Source organism: Oncorhynchus keta, chromosome 32 (assembly GCF_023373465.1).
Source record: "Oncorhynchus keta strain PuntledgeMale-10-30-2019 chromosome 32, Oket_V2, whole genome shotgun sequence".
In the NCBI taxonomy this organism is placed as follows: domain Eukaryota; kingdom Metazoa; phylum Chordata; class Actinopteri; order Salmoniformes; family Salmonidae; genus Oncorhynchus; species Oncorhynchus keta.
In genome coordinates this window covers 15,908,165-15,927,098 of record NC_068452.1, presented here as the reverse complement: position 1 = coordinate 15,927,098, position 18,934 = coordinate 15,908,165, and the positions used below count along the sequence as shown (strand labels likewise).

Below are 18,934 nucleotides of genomic sequence, written 5' to 3'. Positions count from 1 at the left end.
TGGAACTGGGATTCCTGGGCGTGCATTTTGATGAAGATCATCAAAGGTAAGTGAATATTTATTATGTTATTTCTGACTTCTGTTGACTCCAACATGGCGGATATATATATTTGTTCTCTGAGCGCCGTACTCAGATTATTGCATGGTTTGCTTTTTCCATAAAGCTTTTTTGAAATCTGACACAGCGGTTGCATTAAGAAGAAGTGTATCTAAAGTTCCATGTATAACACTTGTATTTTCATCAACATTTATAATGAGTATTTCTGTAAATTGATGTGGTTCTCTGTAAAATCACTGAATGTTTTTGGAACTACTGAACATAACGTGTCCAATGTCTCCTGAGATTTTTTATATAAATATGAACTTTTTCAAACAAAACATACATGTATTATGTAACATGAAGTCCTATGAGTGTCATCTGATGAAGATCATCAAAGATTAGTGATTAATTTAATCTCTTCCTGCTTTTGCGACTCTTTGGCTGGAAAAATGGCTGTGTTTTTCTGTGGCTTGGCTCTGACCTAACATAATCGTTTGTGGTGCTTTCGCTGTAAAGCCTATTTGAAATCGGACACTGTGGTGGGATTAACAACAAGATTACCTTTAAAATGGTCTAAGATACTTGCACCCACCTGTAGCACGTGCTCCAGCAGGTATATCTCTCTGGTCACCCCCAAAACCAATTCTTCCTTTGGCCCCCTCTCCTTCAAGTTCTCTGCTGCCAATGACTGGAACGAACTACAAAAATCTCTGAAACTGGAAACACTTATCTCCCTCACTAGCTTTAAGCACCAGCTGTCAGAGCAGCTCACATATTACTGCACCTGTACATAGACCATCTATAATTTAGCCCAAACAACTACCTCTCCCCCTACTGTATTTATTTATTGATTTTGCTCCTTTGCACCCCATTATTTCTATCTCTACTTTGCACTTTCTTCCACTGCAAATCTACCATTCCAGTGTTTTACTTGCTATATTGTATTTACTTCGCCACCATGGCCTTTTTTTGCCTTTACCTCCCTTATCTCACCTCATTTGCTCACAAATAGACTTATTTTTCTACTGTATTATTGACTGTATGTTTGTGTCGAACTTCTTTGCTTTATCTTGGCCAGGTCGCAATTGTAAATGAGAACTTGTTCTCAACTTGCCTACCTGGTTAAATAAAGGTGAAATAAATAAAAATGTTTGAGGAATTTTAATTATGAGATTTCTGTTGTTTTGAATTTGGCGCCCTGCACTTTCACTGGCTGTTTGTCATATCAATCCCGTTAACGGGATTTCAGCCCTAAGAAGTTTTAAGACCATATCAATATGAGATACAAATTGAGTCACAAACACTTGTTTATGCACTTTTGCGATGATACTGTATAGCTAGGAGTTGTGGTCGGTCAATCTTACAAAGCTTTTTGTAGGAAGTCCTGTTGCAGACGTGGCCCGTCTTAGTATCTTGTTTATCACTATAACAAATTGCTGTAAATTTACTGCAAAAAAAATAGTTACAGTACCATACTGTATTTTTGTAGCGCCAATCACCTTTTGAACTCTAGTGTTATTGTTGTTTCTGGGTCATAAACATATTTTGAAGTGTGCATTGTAAGAGGCTATTTGTTCCAAATGTCAGTGAGAGTGCTGTGCCAATTTAACTGATATGTGGTAGCATGGGGTGGTTCGCGCATTGGGACAGTTGCCGGATCAAATCCCCGAGCTGACAAAGTAAAAATCAGTCATTCTGCCCCTGAACAAGGCAGTTAACCTACTGTTCACCGGTAGGCCGTCATTGTAAATAAGAAGTTGTTCTTAACTGACTTGCCTAGTTAAATAATAATAAATATATATAATTTAGTTCCCTAACAATGTAATGTTTGTAAGGGACAAATCAGTGGCAGCAAGTCTCAAACCTTTAATGGTTGATTGTTTAGCTATATCCTTTTGATCGGTTTTGCTCTGTAGTCACTGCTAGTTTTAGAAGTCTTTGTTAAGGCAAGTGATTTGATTTGCAAGTGATATGAAACACCAAATATTCATTGGTATGCTGTAATATATAATTACATATTCACTGTTTCTGTAACTTTATTACAATACAATTTAACAAGAAAGTATTTTGTATTGTATTGCTATTTTAATATGTATTTACTGCAACATTCTGTAAATTATGGTGCACTGTGGAAAAATGCTGTGGGAGGGGAAGAATATTTGGCTCAATAACATATTTCGAGGCATGCCTTGTAAGTAGCTATATTTTTGCACCAGCTTGTGAAGCTGCTGTACCAATTGAACATGGTAGTAGTGCCCTAACATTTGAATGTGTATAGGAACAGGTCAGAGCAGCAGTAAGTCTTAAACCTTTACTGTTGAGTGTTTTGCCAAGTCTGTTTTGCCCTGTAATCTAGCGATGTTATGCTTGATACCAACGCTCCAATACGTGCGTCGAAATCACTAAGCAGTTTACTTCTAAGCAGTGTGCCTGTATCTCTTTATCAGAAGCACGTGATCAATGACGTCCGAAACTTCCTTTTGTCGAACAACCACCGGTTTTGGTAGAAGACGTCGTCTATATAATTTGGCTGTTCTGAATCATTTGGACCAGCAGGTGCCACTAGTACGCTGTGTTGATCAAAGCCTTGAACAATGAACCTGTTTTTGACAGAATTGTCTGGAAAGCCTCAATACTTCAAGAAGCTTAGTATCCCCATCAATACTTTAATCCCGTTTGGAAGCCTTTGTTTACGCCTCAAGAAGTGCAAGTGATACAAAATATTCATAAATATGCTGTAATATACACACACCTAGCAGCCAACCTGCTTGCACCAATCCCATGTAATTACAGTAAAATACCAATTTTATGATTATAGTAGCATTTACTTTCTTACAATATTGTACTGTTGCACTGATATTACAGTAACTCACAGGAATCTGGTAGCAAATTACTGTGAATATTACAGTAACGTAATATTGGCAGTAACCAGAGGTGGGCAAAGATACATCAAAAGGTATCTTGTTACAAATAGAAGACCAAACAACATTCTCAGTAACAGTTACAGAAACGTTTTACTTGCTATGACTGTGATATGTGTTTTTTTTTAATCAAATTTAGTTAATGCACTCACTTGTTGGCGCTAGCCTGCGCTGTAAATGTGCAACAGTTTGCTAACTACTATGCTTCCAGTAATGCACTGTAAATTCGAGAAATACAGCATGTAGCTGTAGTCAGGTGTTACAGTAATATTTTGTAAATTTGTGTTTCAGTAAAGGTCCTTGAAATCTACAGTAATTTACTGGCTTGTGTGCAGCCTGTATTTTACTGTAGATTTACAGTAACCTACAGGCTAATGTGCTGCCAGTAATTTACTATAAAAATTACAGGAAATGTTTTACAGTGTACCCCTATGTTGCAGGCTCAGCTTTAAACCCCACGGGCCTGCGAGACATCACCACCTACCACACCGTCTTCCTCCTGACCATCCTGGGCTCCATGGCTCTGCTGGTGCTGGTGCTGCTCTGTCTGCTGCTCTACTACTGCAGGTTGGTATCAGGCTCAGCGTGTCTCAACTCAAGTCCTGGAGTAGTCAATCCCAGTGTAGCACATTTTTGTTCCAACCCAGCGTTAGTTTTGAACTAGCTACTCAATGAATTGTCATTCCAATGCCAATTCTCTTCCATGCTTTTCAACAAGGACATTTTGGAACTACTTTCTGAATTGACTGGTATTTAAATGGAATTGGCCCCAACCCTGTCAAGCACTTGCTTAGGTGAATCAGTGGTGTTATTACTGGGCTGGGTAAAAAATAAAAAATAAATAACCAATCCGGGATACTCCAGGACTCTATTTGTTGTTTAATTTCCTGTCTTACAGGGTGTTAAAATGTGTGTTTGGTTGCATTCTCCCTTTACCCTTCTCTGTTATGTTTTGTTTAAGGCGGAGATGTCTGAAACCGCGGCAACAGTACCGTCACAGCAAGATGCATGTCTCCTCCGGCCTGGACGGTTCCAAGAGAGATCAATGCACCTCCATGTCCCACCTCAACCTCATCAGCTCAGACCACATCGATACAGCTTCCTCCACCAGGGGTGACCCAGACACCCTCAAATCAGACCTGTCCTCCACCCGGGATCTCCACAGCTCCAGGGAGGATTTCTTCCGGCACACGCCCCCAGGAAAGGCCCGGCGACACTCCAAGGTGAACACGGACAATATCACCAGGTGTGGCGGTGGTGAGAGTTTTCCCATGAAGGTGACAACACGCTCTACTAACACTAACAACTTGGATCCTCAGAAGCTGCTCCGCAACGACACCCGCAACTTCAGCTCAGCGGAGGATAATACCCATGATCCTCGACATCGCCACAACCACCAAAATCACAACGCCAACGACAACCAGGGTTACTCCTCAGATCCACCATCTCCACCACCTTTACTGCCTCCCTTCGCTGGGCACTACCAGGAGTACTCTGGCCTGCCCCCAGAGTACTCAGCATCCCAGACCGGGGACCTCCTAGCCAGGCCCAACTCTCTAAACACCCAGCCCGGCCAGCTCATTTTCTGCCACTCCATGGATCAGATGAAGGAGAGCATGTACCGGAGTGTGGTGCCCACGCTGGTCATCCCGGCCCACTACATGCGCCTGTCGTCGGACCTGTCGGCTGTGGAGCAGGCCCTGGAGAGGCAGCAACAGATGCAGCATGACATGGAGGGAATACAGGTTAGCATGACCCTTCCCAGGCAGCAGGGACAGGTACACCAGAACCAGCAGCAGAAACAACAGAACCAGCAACAACAGAATCATCAACAGGAGGATGAGGATGGGGAAGAACCAGGCCAGCAGAGGAAGGACTCAGAGGGACACTCTAACTGGGCCTCAGACCCTAACGCGGCTCCAGTCCGCATCCCGGTCCTGTTCAATGACAACACCATATCTCAGATGAACGGAGAGCTGCAGGCGCTGACGGAGAAGAAGCTTCTTGAGCTGGGGGTGAAGCCGCATCCCCGGGCCTGGTTCGTCTCCCTGGATGGTCGCTCCAATTCCCTGGTTCGTCACTCCTACATCGAGCTGGGGGGAGAATCTCTCAGCATCCCTGGAGGAGGGGGAGGTGGAGGAGCCACGGGGAGTCATCATGACAACAGGGTAGACGTCGCTCGTGAAGCCAACATAAAGCAGCGGAAGGGAAAGGAGGAGAGGAAGGCCAAGGAAGCAAAAGAGGCTGCAGCGGCGGCTGAGAGGAAGGGTCACGCAGGGAAGACCTATACTAAACTCCCTTGCATCGACACCACAGACCCCCCCAGCAGCAGCAGCGAGAGCCACACTGCCATGTACTCTCCAGAGGACAATTCTCTGGCACCTCTGCTGGACGAGGCCCCAGAGACGACCCCCCGCGGTGGCACGTTCCCCCGGAAGGGCCGCAGCCGGGATAACAGCGCCCGGAGCAGTACCACCACTACCTCCACCAGCGAGGTGACACGCAGGGACTCAGCCACCAGCCCCGAGGATGGGGAGGATGCCGATGATAAAGACGAGGAGGGGAACAAGAAGAGTCCCTGGCAGAAGCGCGAGGAGAGACCCCTCATGGTATGGAAGTAAGGTAGACCTAGGGCTCTCAGGGAACATTGAGCTACAAGAGAACAGGGGGAGAAGAACCACTGTGTCAACGAACGCCAGGAAGAAGAAAGATGAGCAGATAATGTGAGAGGTCTGTCTTGGAGTACAAAGAGAAAGACGTGTGCGAAAGAGATTATGAAGTGAGAAAGGAAATCAAACAAACACAATTGTCACATGAATTGTGAAAGGACCAGGTGTTTTGTAGTCCCACTTTTGCTTGTAGTCATCACTGAGCTCAGTAGTTATATCTGCATCTCTAAAAATGTCACTGAGACCAGTAGCTATATCCGTATTTCTAGAAGTTTCACACGGCTGTGGATGTATTTATTTCCAAAATCATGATCCCTAAGCATGTGGATGGTGTTTGTTTGCCCACAGGAACGTGTGGGAGAGTTCCTCTGACTGGTTGGTATTCTGAGATTCTTGAGAAATGCTCAACCATGTTTTTCTCCACTGTGCTGTTAGTAGAATTCCTTGGAAACGTTACCTATCAGATTTTCCTGTTACCTTAGCATTAACCTCAAATAATTTTTACAGACCTTTTGGGAGACGTCAGCTGGCCAAACAGAAACATTTGATTCCTGTGGAAAATCAAGACCGTCTGGCCAGAACTGATGGACATAGTGGAATTAATTAGTATTTTTCTTTCACTCTTTACTCTTGTTTTTTTTTACAGATCAGATGGCCTTCTTTTTATGACTGAGTAGTACTTAATGTCATTGAGGAGACAGATCGATGTATTATACATTGGAAAAAAGGTTGCTGTTTTGATTGTGAAATCCTAATAAGTAAGTCCTAAAACCCAGGGTTTACAATGATGTTGTTGTTTCATTTTGTACTGTAAAACTTCCTTGGAGATAATGGCAGAAAACCACCTCCACGTTACTATCACTGAAGCCTGGAGAATAATGCCAACCGTTTTGGTTGTCATTTTCCTTACTGACAGAATATGTTACAGTCATGTTTTTTTCTTGCTTTGCTAACCTGCTGACTTGCAACATTAACACCAATGGAAGCAGTTACCTGACAAAATGATTTGAAATGTTCATTATGCAGCGTAGCTGGAAACAAGTTACGAGTATCACAGAAACGTTTGCCAGAACATTGTTGTTAGCTTAGCATTACAAGTCTGTACCTTTTGTTGCAATATCAATTTATAGTCAGACATGGATTGGATGATACAGACATGTAAAAAGCTTTAAAAAAACGAATAATTGGGTATTATTGCAAACTTAAAAGATGTTGTGAAAGGAAAAGACACTGAGTTGACTGAGTGGAAATCACAATGACCTAATGTTCCCAGAAACTGTGCTATATTGGATTGCCAGTCATCTCCACTGGCGCATCTTCTCAAAACATCTAATTATTAGCCTTCAGATCAATAAGACAGGAATCCATCCAGGTTTTCTCAGACCTAAAAATGTTAATGTCCAACAAATCACAGCAAGCAATTAGTCTTTTAAGTGCCTTCAATTTAGCATAAGAAAATAATGGCTTGGATTCAAACCCAGTAGTAACAACCATTGTACTGGCTAAACAGGGGGTTTAACACATACTCTGTAACAAGTTTTGCTCATTATTTTCAGGTTATGATATTGAATCATACACAATGTCAAGTTATCGTTAGCTAATCGACTTTGATTTAAACAAACAGCACTCAGCCTTCATGATCAGGGGTCATTTGAAGGCAATCAAGCCAAGCACTCGCTAATCAGGTTCAAGTCCAGTTGAAGTTCTATCACGTTGCCTTGTGGACTAATATACAGCACGGCATAAAGCAAATCAGGTTTAGGACCTTGCCTAAGATGCACAGCAATGGTCCTCTTGATTTCAAACCTGTATTGTCACAATCCATGTTGTAAACCCACATACAGTGCCTTGCGAAAGTATTCGGCCCCCTTGAACTTTGCGACCTTTTGCCACATTTCAGGCTTCAAACATCAAGACATAAATCTGTATTTTTACTGAAAGTAAAGGGGCTGAATAATTTTGCACGCCCAATTTTTCAGTTTTTGATTTGTTAAAAAAGTTTGAAATATCCAATAAATGTCGTTCCACTTCATGATTGTGTCCCACTTGTTGTTGATTCTTCACAAAAAAATACAGTTTTATATCTTTATGTTTGAAGCCTGAAATGTGGCAAAAGGTCGCAAAGTTCAAGGGGGCCGAATACAAGGCACTATATGTTTTAATTGATAACAACACTGTAACTGCTCTCTCTCTCACTCTCTCTCTCTCCCCTTTCTCCATTCAAATGTATGTGAATGATCCTTGAAAGTCTCTTTTTAAGGCTTGATTTACTTGCCATGTTTTGATTTACCGAGTTGATACTATTATGTGACGTGGTTTCCCTGTGGTGTGAGACTCAGGATCCCAACAAACATGCATGTTCCTCCTCTCATATAAGCATTTGTGCTGTTTTGTTTTGTTTTGCTTCCCTCACCTTCAAAATGGTTTGATGCTTAAGTTTGCAGAATTGAGCCACCTGTCTCTGTGAATAAACCAGCTCAGCTCTGATATGGAATCCCCTTAGACTATTTCAGAGATTTTATGTTTATTTTGGGGGGGATGGAGTTAACGTCCTGTCATTTAAGGGATGAGGTTGGCACAAGAACACTAATAGTTCTATTGGCCCTACGAGGCACTACTGAATTGTGTGGTCTATGTGGTGTGTTCAATTCAATGAGCGTTTTTTTTTTTTGTCATCAGAAATTGTTCTGAGGTCAAGGATAATACTGGTGTTTGATGTCTATAAACAAGACAGTCAGAACCTTGAAGGTGTTAAGTCTCTCCACCTCTGTCAGTGCAGGGCAAGCCACTGATGTAACTCCCCATATTAGCAAGTGCAGCATCTGTGAATTCTGACAAATCACAGCCTACCACACAATGGTGTCAGTGCTGGAAACACAGGTCAGTGGAAGTTAAACGGTGTAAACGGGGCGTGTTGTGTTCTGAATAAATATGACCTGAGCAAGGTTCTTTTGTTGACTTTTTTTTACACCGTTCTTTTTATATATGTAAATGCCTGGCTAGTCATAATTCCTATAGGCCTACTGTTTGAGTGCTTATACAAGGGCAGTTGTTGTTTCCAAGGCAACAAACAGAGGGATGATGTGCTGTTATGGTAAACTGACGCCATGGCAAATCTTTGCTAACTTTTATTGCTTGTTATTAATGATGTTAATATACAATCCAATAATTAAAGAATTTAACAAGTAATCTGCATGCTTGGAATTTGTACTGTGTTGTTGGCATCAGCAGCTCACTTACAATAGTTGTTCTCTTTATTTATTGTCCTAATGTCATTCAGTTGGCTCTGAAGAACAAAAAGCAATAGGCTTATAAGTCTATTTTTTCGTGGTAATGTCATCATTTCTCATTAAATATAATTATACCTCGGGATTTGCAGGCTTCGCTCATTTTCATGGGATATGTCTCTGGGTGGCTCTTTATGCCCTGGACTAAAAAACACGAGTCAGTAAATTACTTGAACGATACATTCTAGATTTAAACACAACACAATACATAGTCATGAACAATGTTTTGCCTCGTGAAACCCACTGCCAATAGTTATCCGCCAGGTGGCATGGTCCTCTCCGACACCGTAGACTGGGGAGACGAACAGATTGAGCAAAGCAGTTGATCCAATTTGTAAATCAGGAAGAGATCGCTGATCACCCATGCATATAATAAATATCTGAGCCTGTAGTGAGTGGGCTTGTTTCTCCCCACTTCAAGTCCTAGCGTGTAGGCTTATTTTTTAAATAGTGATAGGTTTATTTCCCCGTTATTGAATAAGATCATGTTGTATGTTAGGAGCGCGACTCAGTAAAAATAAAATGGCAAGGCGCTTGCTGTGATTGTCGAGAGTGAGTGCGCGTCAAAAACTTGCCTGTGCCGTATGCGCGCACTCGCTACTCACAAGAATGCGTGTCTGCTCGGCTTCTTTCTCTCAACCCTTTAGATGAGAAAGGGAACCTAGAAGGGGCTGTTGAGGGAAATAAATTACCTTCAAATTAGCTTCAAAACCACAGAAAGCAGCCACGTTCGGAAGGTTTTGGATTGGCAAAAGGGCAGAGCAGAGACTAGGATAAATTAAAACCGAGTCAATCCCGTTACAACGGGCAGCGTTATAATAATACCAAGGTCAGTACACTGAACGAGCGCACAAACCCACGTAATTTAACGTCTTAGACTGGGTACTGAATTCGGAGACGGGGAAATCACCACCAGCCGCAGCTGAAGATGGAGGGGGTGATGCAAGGGATGCAAGCATACGGTGCGGGGAAGGCTGGAGGAGCCTTCGACCCATTGACGTTCTTTCAACAGCCTCAAACGATCCTTCGGCTTGTGTGCTGGGTGAGTGAGTGGTCATGTTTTGTGTCGTTTATTTGAGCACGTCGTTTTAACAATTCAAGAGTGGATGACACGGGTGGTTTGTGTGTGTGTACAGCAAAATATCTACACACAGTCGAGCAATGTGTTGGATTTAAAAGCAAACCGATTGATTAGGAGGCAATCTGTTAACCCCATAGGCTAAACTATATACCCTGTTTACGCACACATTTGAGTGGAAGGACGTTAATGGGACGCACAGAATAAATATGATTGTTTTCAGACTATCATAATATTTCACTACTGACTACTGCTACCTTGCTTGAAAACCATATGTGTTCAATTAAAATGTTATGGCTACCACTGAATTAAAGACCCCTATTTTATAGACTACTAAATGTCAGTTAAAGTAGCAATCAGTAGTTGAAACAATAACAAAGCCACACACCCAGCCACTGTATCGCTAAAAAGCTGAGGAATGGGGCTGGAGTAATGTAACCAATCATGTTCATAGACCGAGCTATGGATGCAACGACTGACCATCCATGATATCACAATTATAGTTTGAACCATTTTTTTTTTTTTGAGGCTGTATAGTGTTTGTTTACATTTGTTTTGTTTACAAACATTGGAGTAAGAAAAGCTTATATTTTGACAGTTTAGTTACGCTCATGAGGCATTTATAAATTATATTCTTCAAGAACAATAGGTACATATCAATCATTTGTTTGTCCAGAAATGGATGTAGTAACTGCAGATTGCCCCTTTTAACAGGCTGTGTTTACACAGGCCAACGTGGAATCCGGGGTAGACGTAACATATTTAACCAAAATTGTATAGTATTTATTAATTTGTGGATGTCCATCTATTTCGTATGATATGTTATGAATGACAATTCACGATATTTTACGAATTGCAATAACATTAGCTTGTTAGATAGGTGGCTAAAGTTAAGGTGGCTAAAGTTAAGGATGGAAGTTATGTTATAAGGTTAGGGGAAGGGTTAGCTAACACGCTAAGTAGTTGCAAAGTAGCAAAACAAGTGTCTGTCGGATAATTTATATTAACGTCTAAAGTCTAGGCCAAATATAATGCAGGTCAGATCATTTATATTTACGTGAAAATGCTTTCTTTTTGTCATACTAGATGCACTGTAAGTTTAGATAGAAGAGGAAGGCCAATGCCTGTTGCGCACCGCAGCATCACCCACCTTGCAATCTGAATGGAGGCAGTCAACATTTTGAAACTATTTCATCATAAACGTAACTGTTTAAAACCTGGATGTTTTTATTTTATGTGGAATATCTTACCCTCTTCCAACTAGTGATGCACCGATATGACATTTTTGGCCGATACTGATATCCAATATTTTCCTTGACCCCCCAAAAAATCGATACTGATACCAGATGTTAAAGTTTTTTGCGGCCTTTTAAGGATTGTAGTACAGTTAAATAGTTAGTACACACACATGGACGCAGCGGTATAAGGCTCTGCATCTCTGTACAAGAGGCGTCACTACAGTCCCTGGTTTGAATCCAGGCTGTAACACATAATCAAAACCTATTTCTTTCACTGACTTGCTGTGCTGTTTCGTTGTTCATTTGTTCAGTCGTTTCATTCTCAACCAGGATTTCATCATACATGTCAAGCAGTGAAGTTTCAGCTCTGTCTGTCCGTGGCCTCTCTTCCTCTGTGCGCACTGTCACTGTGTCCATTTCCATCTTGTCCAGCTATGTATATAACATTTCACGTAAACCCTGTTTCTTGTCTGCATCGAAGTAGCGGTCCTTGTACATAGCATCGAGCATGGTGGCGACACAGTAAAGAGAAAATGCCTGTTAAGCAGGTGTTTCAATGCCATGACAGAGGGTATCACGTCTGCTGCAGACTCGGTTGATGAGCTTATTTCTCGAGTCAGTTGTTTGAATGGAGCCAGCTAGTGTGTTCATGGTTCCAAAGTTTCAAACATGTTCTCAAATGCAGCAGCGGTATGAGAATCACAACATTCATTAGCATGAAATATGACTTCACCCACGACAGAGAACGGTTGATTGTCAATGGCAATGAATTCCATTATCTTGGCATTAATGGATTTCGCCTTTTGAGTTGTCTCCCTGAAATGTTATGACTCTTTCAAATGACTGCTCGAGTTGTTGACTCCTCGATCCACATAGCTGACATTGTTGTCTAGGTTAGGAATGCTGTGTAAGCGCAACATTTTATGTGGCGTCATTACGTCATGTACCTAAGTTATATAGGTATGCACGTCAGCTTTGACATCGGTTTTGCTCATCGGCGTTAAACTAGACATCGGGCCGATGTAGATGTTGGCATTTTTAGCTAACGTCGGCCAATTATCTTCACCGATATATCGCGCATCCCCACTTCCAACCATAGGAATGTTAAGGGGATTATTTTATAAACACTTCCTCATTGCCCATTGATACCAGTATTTCTTTCATGTTTTCAACATTCTGTTGTCCAGCAGCCAAAGACACAATCCTACAGCAGTCGGGGGGGGTTATTGGCAGCCAGGAGAAAGGAATTATTATTAATATGTTCAGTCACACAAGGGGGGATTGACGGGCCAGCAATACCACCAGGAATTCTGAGCGGGACATATTTTTGTTTACCATGTTACATCTAGTCTGAGACCAGCCTGCACAGGCAGTTTCAATTCTGATAAAAATCTGATCTGATTGGTCAAAAGACCATTACTTGGCAAAAGATTTTGTCTGTGTAAATGCAGACAGGCTATTTTGGAACCATCTCAGCACTCAATAATCAAGCATGGAAGGATTTTCAGTCCGCCACAAATCAATGTGTTAACCAGAGCTTGATTTCCTCTCGTTAAAGGGATATTTGGGGATTTTAGCAATGAGCATGCTAGTAGATAGCGCAATGACTGGAAGTATATGGGTAACTCGAGTTAGCATTGGCTCGCATAACTACCTCTAACTTCTTTCATACTGGACACAGAGACATAAAAATGGTATTCACAAGTTCATCTGACTAGATAAAGGGCCTCATTGCCAAAATCCAGAAGTATCCCTTTAACGTTATTGTTATTATTGAACTCTTTGTGCACAATTAGTAGTGACAGGACCTTTGTAGGCTAGTATTTACACAGACAATGACCAGCAAGTTTAGGATTTAAAGTGTTAGTAAGGACAAGGCTTTGGAGGCTGTATATTACAACCTCGGATACAGTGGCGGCACGAGCCTGGCGCCTCGTCAGTGCCTGCGGACAGCAAGGTTCAATTACTGGAGCCAAAGATTCCTGTCTGCTGTAGGCTACACGTGTGCAGGTTCTCAGGCCATTATTGTTGCGAACAGATGTAATTGGACATGAAGGCTATTGTTTTGTATCTAAAATAAACAGAAAGACAAAAATAATTGATTTGCTCTTATTCTGGTGTTTCATTTAGATCTGAGACCTGCATCATGCATAGTGAATCGATGTTTCCAAATAGGCCTAATAGCTGTAGTAATCAATAGCCAAGCCTAAAACACAGCATCTCTCAAGAGTGTGTGTATGTGTGAGTGCAGGGATGGGGGGTACAAAATACCATAAAGATCAATGTATCAAAATAAACTACAAAATGCTTGGAGTTTGAAATGTATTTAATAAAAATGCATGTATTTGATTTATTTTTAAATACAGAAATACATTTGCAAGTAGGCAGCCCCAACAGCAACTACATTCCCAGTAATGTTTATAGAAACATTTACTTGCTATGACTGTGATATGTTGTTAATCTAGATTAGTTGAATGTAGCGACCTAAGTCACTCTGGATAAGTGTCTGCAAAATTACCTAAATTTACTTGTGAAAATGAACCTACCTAAATTAACTGCAGAGCACACTGGGTATTATTATTATTATTATTATTAGCCTTTTGGCGGGGGGGCTCATTAGAATAATAGTCAGCATGCTTTGCAATTGTTAATTTTTACATGTACATTTTATATTTAGTTCATTTAGCATACACTCTTATCACACCATAGTTCTATCAGACTTCTGATACCAATGCAGGGTGAAAGGGGCCCACAAAATGTTGAACCACTATTTTAAAAATAAATGTAAAAAATGGTATAGAAGAGTACTTTGAAAATACAAAATGATAACTCTCGAAACTATCTTGTTACAAATACATTGGAGTGTAGTCTAGCCCAGTGCAATACAAATGACAAAATACTCAAGTCATTTAAAACATATTTCAAATACATGTAACAAATGCACTGCTCAAAAAAGTAAAGAGAACACTTAAACAACACAATGTAACTCCAAGTCAATCACACTTCTGTGAAATCAAACTGTCCACTTAGGAAGCAACACTGATTGACAATACATTTCACATGCTGTTGTGCAAATGGAATAGACAACAGGTGGAAATTATAGGCAATTAGCAAGACCCCCCTCCCCCCCCCAATAAAGGAGTGGTTCTGCAGGTGATAACCACAGAACACTTCTCAGTTCCTATGCTTCCTGGCTGATGTTTTGGTCACTTTCGAATGCTGACGGTGCTTTCACTCTAGTGGTAGCATGAGACGGAGTCTACAACCCACACAAGTGGCTCAGGTAGTGCAGCTCATCCAGGATGGGACATCAATGCGAGCTGTGGCAAGAAGGTTTGCTGTGTCTGTCAGCGTAGTGTCCAGAGCATGGAGGCGCTACCAGGAGACAGGCCAGTACATTTACATCAGGAGACATGGAGGAGGCCGTAGTAGGGCAACAACCCAGCAGCAGGACCGCTACCTTTGTGCAAGGAGGAGCAGGAGGAGCACTGCCAGAGCCCTGCAAAATGACCTCCAGCAGGCCACAAATGTGCATGTGTCTGCTCAAACGGTCAGAAACAGACTGCATGAGGGTGGTATGAGGGCCCGACGTCCACAGGTGGGGGTTGTGCTTTACAGCCCAACACCGTGCAGGACGTTTGGCATTTGCCTGAGAACACCAAGATTGGCAAATTTGCCATTGGCCATTACCTCCCAGTTCCCCAAGACATCCAACCAGAACCAGAACAAATAGCAGGCCAAACTATCCCTCTCAGCACTGCCTGGACTGCGCAAAAATGCAAATGCTTTCCGTTTGAGTTATATTAGGTTTTATTTTCATCGTGCTCTTCACAGATGAAAGCAGGTTCACACTGAGCACATGTGACAGTCTGGGGAGACCGTGGAGAACGTTCTGCTGCCTGCAACATCCTCCAGCATGACCGGTTTGGCGATGGGTCAGTCATGGTGTTGGGTGGCATTTCTTTGGGGGGCCGCACAGCCCTCCACGTGCTCGCCAGAGGTAGCCTGACTGCCATTAGGTACCGAGATGAGATCCTCAGACCCCTTGTGAGACCATATGCTGGTGCGGTTGGCCCTGGGTTCCTCCTGATGCAAGACAATGCTAGACCTCATGTGACTGGAGTGTGTCAGCAGTTCCTGCAAGATGAAGGCATTGATGCTATGGACTGGCCCGCCCGTTCCCCAGACCTGAATCCAATTGAGCACTGGAACATCATGTCTCGCGCCATCCACCAAAGACACGTTGCACCACAGACTGTGGTGACCTCCATGGGTTGATCAATTTGATTTCCATTGATAATTTTTGTGTGATTTTTGTTGTCAGCACATTCAACTATGTAAAGAAAAAAGTATTTGATAAGAATCATTCATTCAGCTCTAGGATGTGTCATTTTAGTGTTCCCTTTATTTTTTGGAGCAGTGTACTTCCCACGTCTGTCCTGTCTGTCTGGTCTGGTCTGGTCTGGTCGTCTGGTCTGGTCTTGTCTTGTCTGTCTGGCATAACAATTAGAGAAAAGGTGTACAACACTATAAAGGAATGCAGCAGATTGGGGAAGGAACTCCAATGATCATGGAGAGGTTTTATTCCTCATTCAGCTAAGATCCAGAATTGTGTGATCAGACAACCTGCTTTCATGAGTAGTAAGGCTAAATAAAACAAAGATGGACACCAACACATTTGTCTTGGTGGAGAGAAATCTGCCATTTAAAATCGAGAAGGGGAATGTAAGTTCAGCCCCTCCCATTTAAAAATCTGCCATTGTATTCCTCTGTATGATGATGATGATAGGTTAGTATTAACTTGCTGGACCACAGCTTTCTCTTCAGGATGAAAGGGAGGTGGACCCCCCTTCCCCAACCGAGATCCTGATTGGCTGATTGAGGTCTGCTGCGTTGGCATGACGACTGTCAGAGACCACCGGAAAGATATCACCGGCAAGCCCACTCATGAGAAAGGGACTGAGAGAGGATGGAATGAGGACACATGAGGAGGCTTGCTCACGACACAAGTATGTTATTCACCAGAGGAAGTGGACAGGGACGGCCTTTAGAATGGCTGGGTCTTTGTATCATGGCGACCTTGTAACGAGGGGTATTATAGGTCATGTGACATGACAGTTTAGTACATCCTATCAGCCCCCTTTTAGTTCAGCTTTCTTTTCCTTGTCCGATCATCTGCTGCCTTATCAGTGTGAAGCCTTTGTCTGAGCAAATAGAATAGTCATGTGCTTGCGAGTCATGAGGGAATGTGGAATGAGTTGTTTTTCTTCATTCCATGGAGCATTCTCTGAATAACGGTTATTTTTCTCTAGTACTCCTGTTAATGATGTCACTGGGATCTGTCAAGTGATGTTGGATGATGATACATGATGGTGTCCCATTGAGAAACTCCTCAGTCACCAGATCAATACAAGCTTTATTGAGCTAATACAGTAGATGGACACCTGGAAATGGAGAAGTATTTCCTTTTGGTGGGTCTCCGGTCCTGGAGGGCTGCAATGTCTGCTACTTTGTCAATGATGTTACTGATTTTAATTGACCAATTAGGCACAGAGGCACAATAAAAAAAAACAAATAGACACGCGCGCGGCGTGTTCATTCAGATGTCGGAGTCACTATAACCGGAGCACTATTAGTGCATTTCCACGGTCAGACTTTGCACCGGTGTTTGGCAGTGATGCTGGGGATATAAGAACATTATTTGAAATGTTCTCCAGCCAAGGCGTAATGTCTGTTTGGTATGTAAAAGGTGACAGGGTTTGGATGTGTTTAGTTTTTTGTTGCAAAACGTTTTGCTACAGTATGTCCTGCTGCAAACCACAAACTGTGGTTATGCCGCACAGCAAGCAGTACCAGTGCACCAAGTCTGGACCCAACAGGACCCTGAACAGCTTCTACCCCCAAGCCATAAGACTGCTAAAACAACACTGCTAAATAGCTAATCAAATGGCGTTGACTGCATTGGCCTTTTTGTTGTTGCACTAACTATTTTACACACACACACACACACTACACACACACACACTTTCACCACATAGGGTTCTGCTACTGTTTATCATCCATCCTGTTGCCTAGTAACTTTACCCCTACCTACATGTACATACAGTGGGGCAAAAAACTATTTAGTTAGCCACCAATTGTGCAAGTTCTCCCACTTAAAAAGATGAGAGGCCTGTAATTTTCATCATAGGTACACTTCAACTATGACAGACACAATGAGAAGAAAAAAATCCAGAAAATCACATTGTAGGATTTTTAATGAATTTATTTGAAAAATATGGTGTAAAATAAGTATTTGGTCAATAACAAAAGTTTATTTCAATACTTTGTTATATACCCTTTGTTGGCAATGACAGAGGTCAAATGTTTTCTGTAAGTCTTCACAAGGTTTACACACACTGTTGCTGGTATTTTGGCCCATGCAGATCTCCTCTAGAGCAGGGATGTTTTGGGGCTGTTGCTGTGCAACACGGACTTTCAACTCCCTCCAAAGATTTGCTATGGGGTTGAGATCTGGAGACTGGCTAGACCACTCCAGGACCTTGAAATGCTTCTTACGAAGCCACTCCTTCGTTGCCCGGGCGGTGTGTATGGGATCATTGTCATGCTGAAAGACCCAGCCACATTTCATCTTCAATGCCCTTGCTGATGGAAGGAGGTTTTCACTCAAAATCTCACGATACATGGCCCCATTCATTCTTTCCTTTACACGCATCAGTCGTCCTGGTCCCTTTGCAGAAAAACAGCCCCAAAGCATGATGTTTCCATCCCCATGCTTCACAGTAGGTATGTTGTTCTTTGGATGCAACTCAGCATTCTTTGTCCTCCAAACATAACGAGTTTAGTTTTTACCAAAAAGTTATATTTTGGTTTGATCTGACCGTATGACATTCATCCAATCTTCTTCTGGATCATCCAAATGCTCTCTAGCAAACTTCAGACGGGCCTGGACATGTACTGGCTTAAGCAGGGGGACACGTCTGGCACTGCAGGATTTGAGTCCCTGGCTGCGTAGTGTGTTACTGATGGTAGGCTTTGTTACTTTGGTTCCAGCTCGCTGCAGGTCATTCAATAGGTCCCGCGTGTGGTTCTGGGATTTTTGCTCACCGTTCTTGTGATCATTTTGACCCCACGGGGTGAAATCTTGCGTGGCGCCCCAGATCGAGGGAGATTATCAGTGGTCTTGTTCTAGTTCTCTCACGTCACCCCGCTCCTCCGCTCTCTCCACTGGCTTCCAGTTGAAGCTCGCATCCGCTACAAGACCATGGTGCTTGCCTACGGAGCTGTGAGGGGAACGGCACCTCAGTACCTCCAGGCTCTGATCAGGCCCTACACCCAAACAAGGGCACTGCGTTCATCCACCCCTGGCCTGCTCGCCTCCCTACCACTGAGGAAGTACAGTTCCCGCTCAGCCCAGTCAAAACTGTTCGCTGCTCTGGCTCCCCAATGGTGGAACAAACTCCCTCACGACGCCAGGACAGCGGAGTCAATCACCACCTTCCGGAGACACCTGAAACCCCACCTTTGTAAGGAATACCTAGGATAAAGTAATCCTTCTCACACCCCCCCCTAAAAGATTTAGATGCACTATTGTAAAGTGGCTGTTCCACTGGATGTCATAAGGTGAATGCACCAATTTGTAAGTCGCTCTGGATAAGAGCGTCTGCTAAATGACTTAAATGTAAATGTCTTGTATGTCTT

At 42.6% G+C, this 18,934-nt stretch overlaps 2 protein-coding genes across 4 annotated transcripts in view; both read left to right on the top strand.

The window, feature by feature from the left end:
* The window catches only part of LOC118365164 (protein FAM171A2-like), an 84,767-nt gene extending 75,948 nt beyond the window's left edge, over positions 1-8,819 (top strand). For both annotated transcript variants that reach the window (XM_035747135.2, XM_035747134.2), the window contains exons 7-8: positions 3,402-3,528; positions 3,923-8,819. In XM_035747135.2, coding sequence (XP_035603028.1) covers positions 3,402-3,528; positions 3,923-5,582 — 1,787 coding nt within the window. In that variant the 3' untranslated portion in view covers positions 5,583-8,819. The remainder of the gene's footprint in view (positions 1-3,401; positions 3,529-3,922) is intronic.
* A 582-nt stretch (positions 8,820-9,401) lies between these two features.
* LOC118365163 (synaptogyrin-1-like) overlaps positions 9,402-18,934 on the top strand; it is a 28,029-nt gene continuing 18,496 nt past the window's right edge. The window contains exon 1 of one of the 2 annotated variants that reach the window (XM_035747132.2): positions 9,402-9,959. In XM_035747132.2, coding sequence (XP_035603025.1) covers positions 9,846-9,959 — 114 coding nt within the window. In that variant the 5' untranslated portion in view covers positions 9,402-9,845. The remainder of the gene's footprint in view (positions 9,960-18,934) is intronic. The other variant, XM_035747133.2, reaches the window with a different exon arrangement.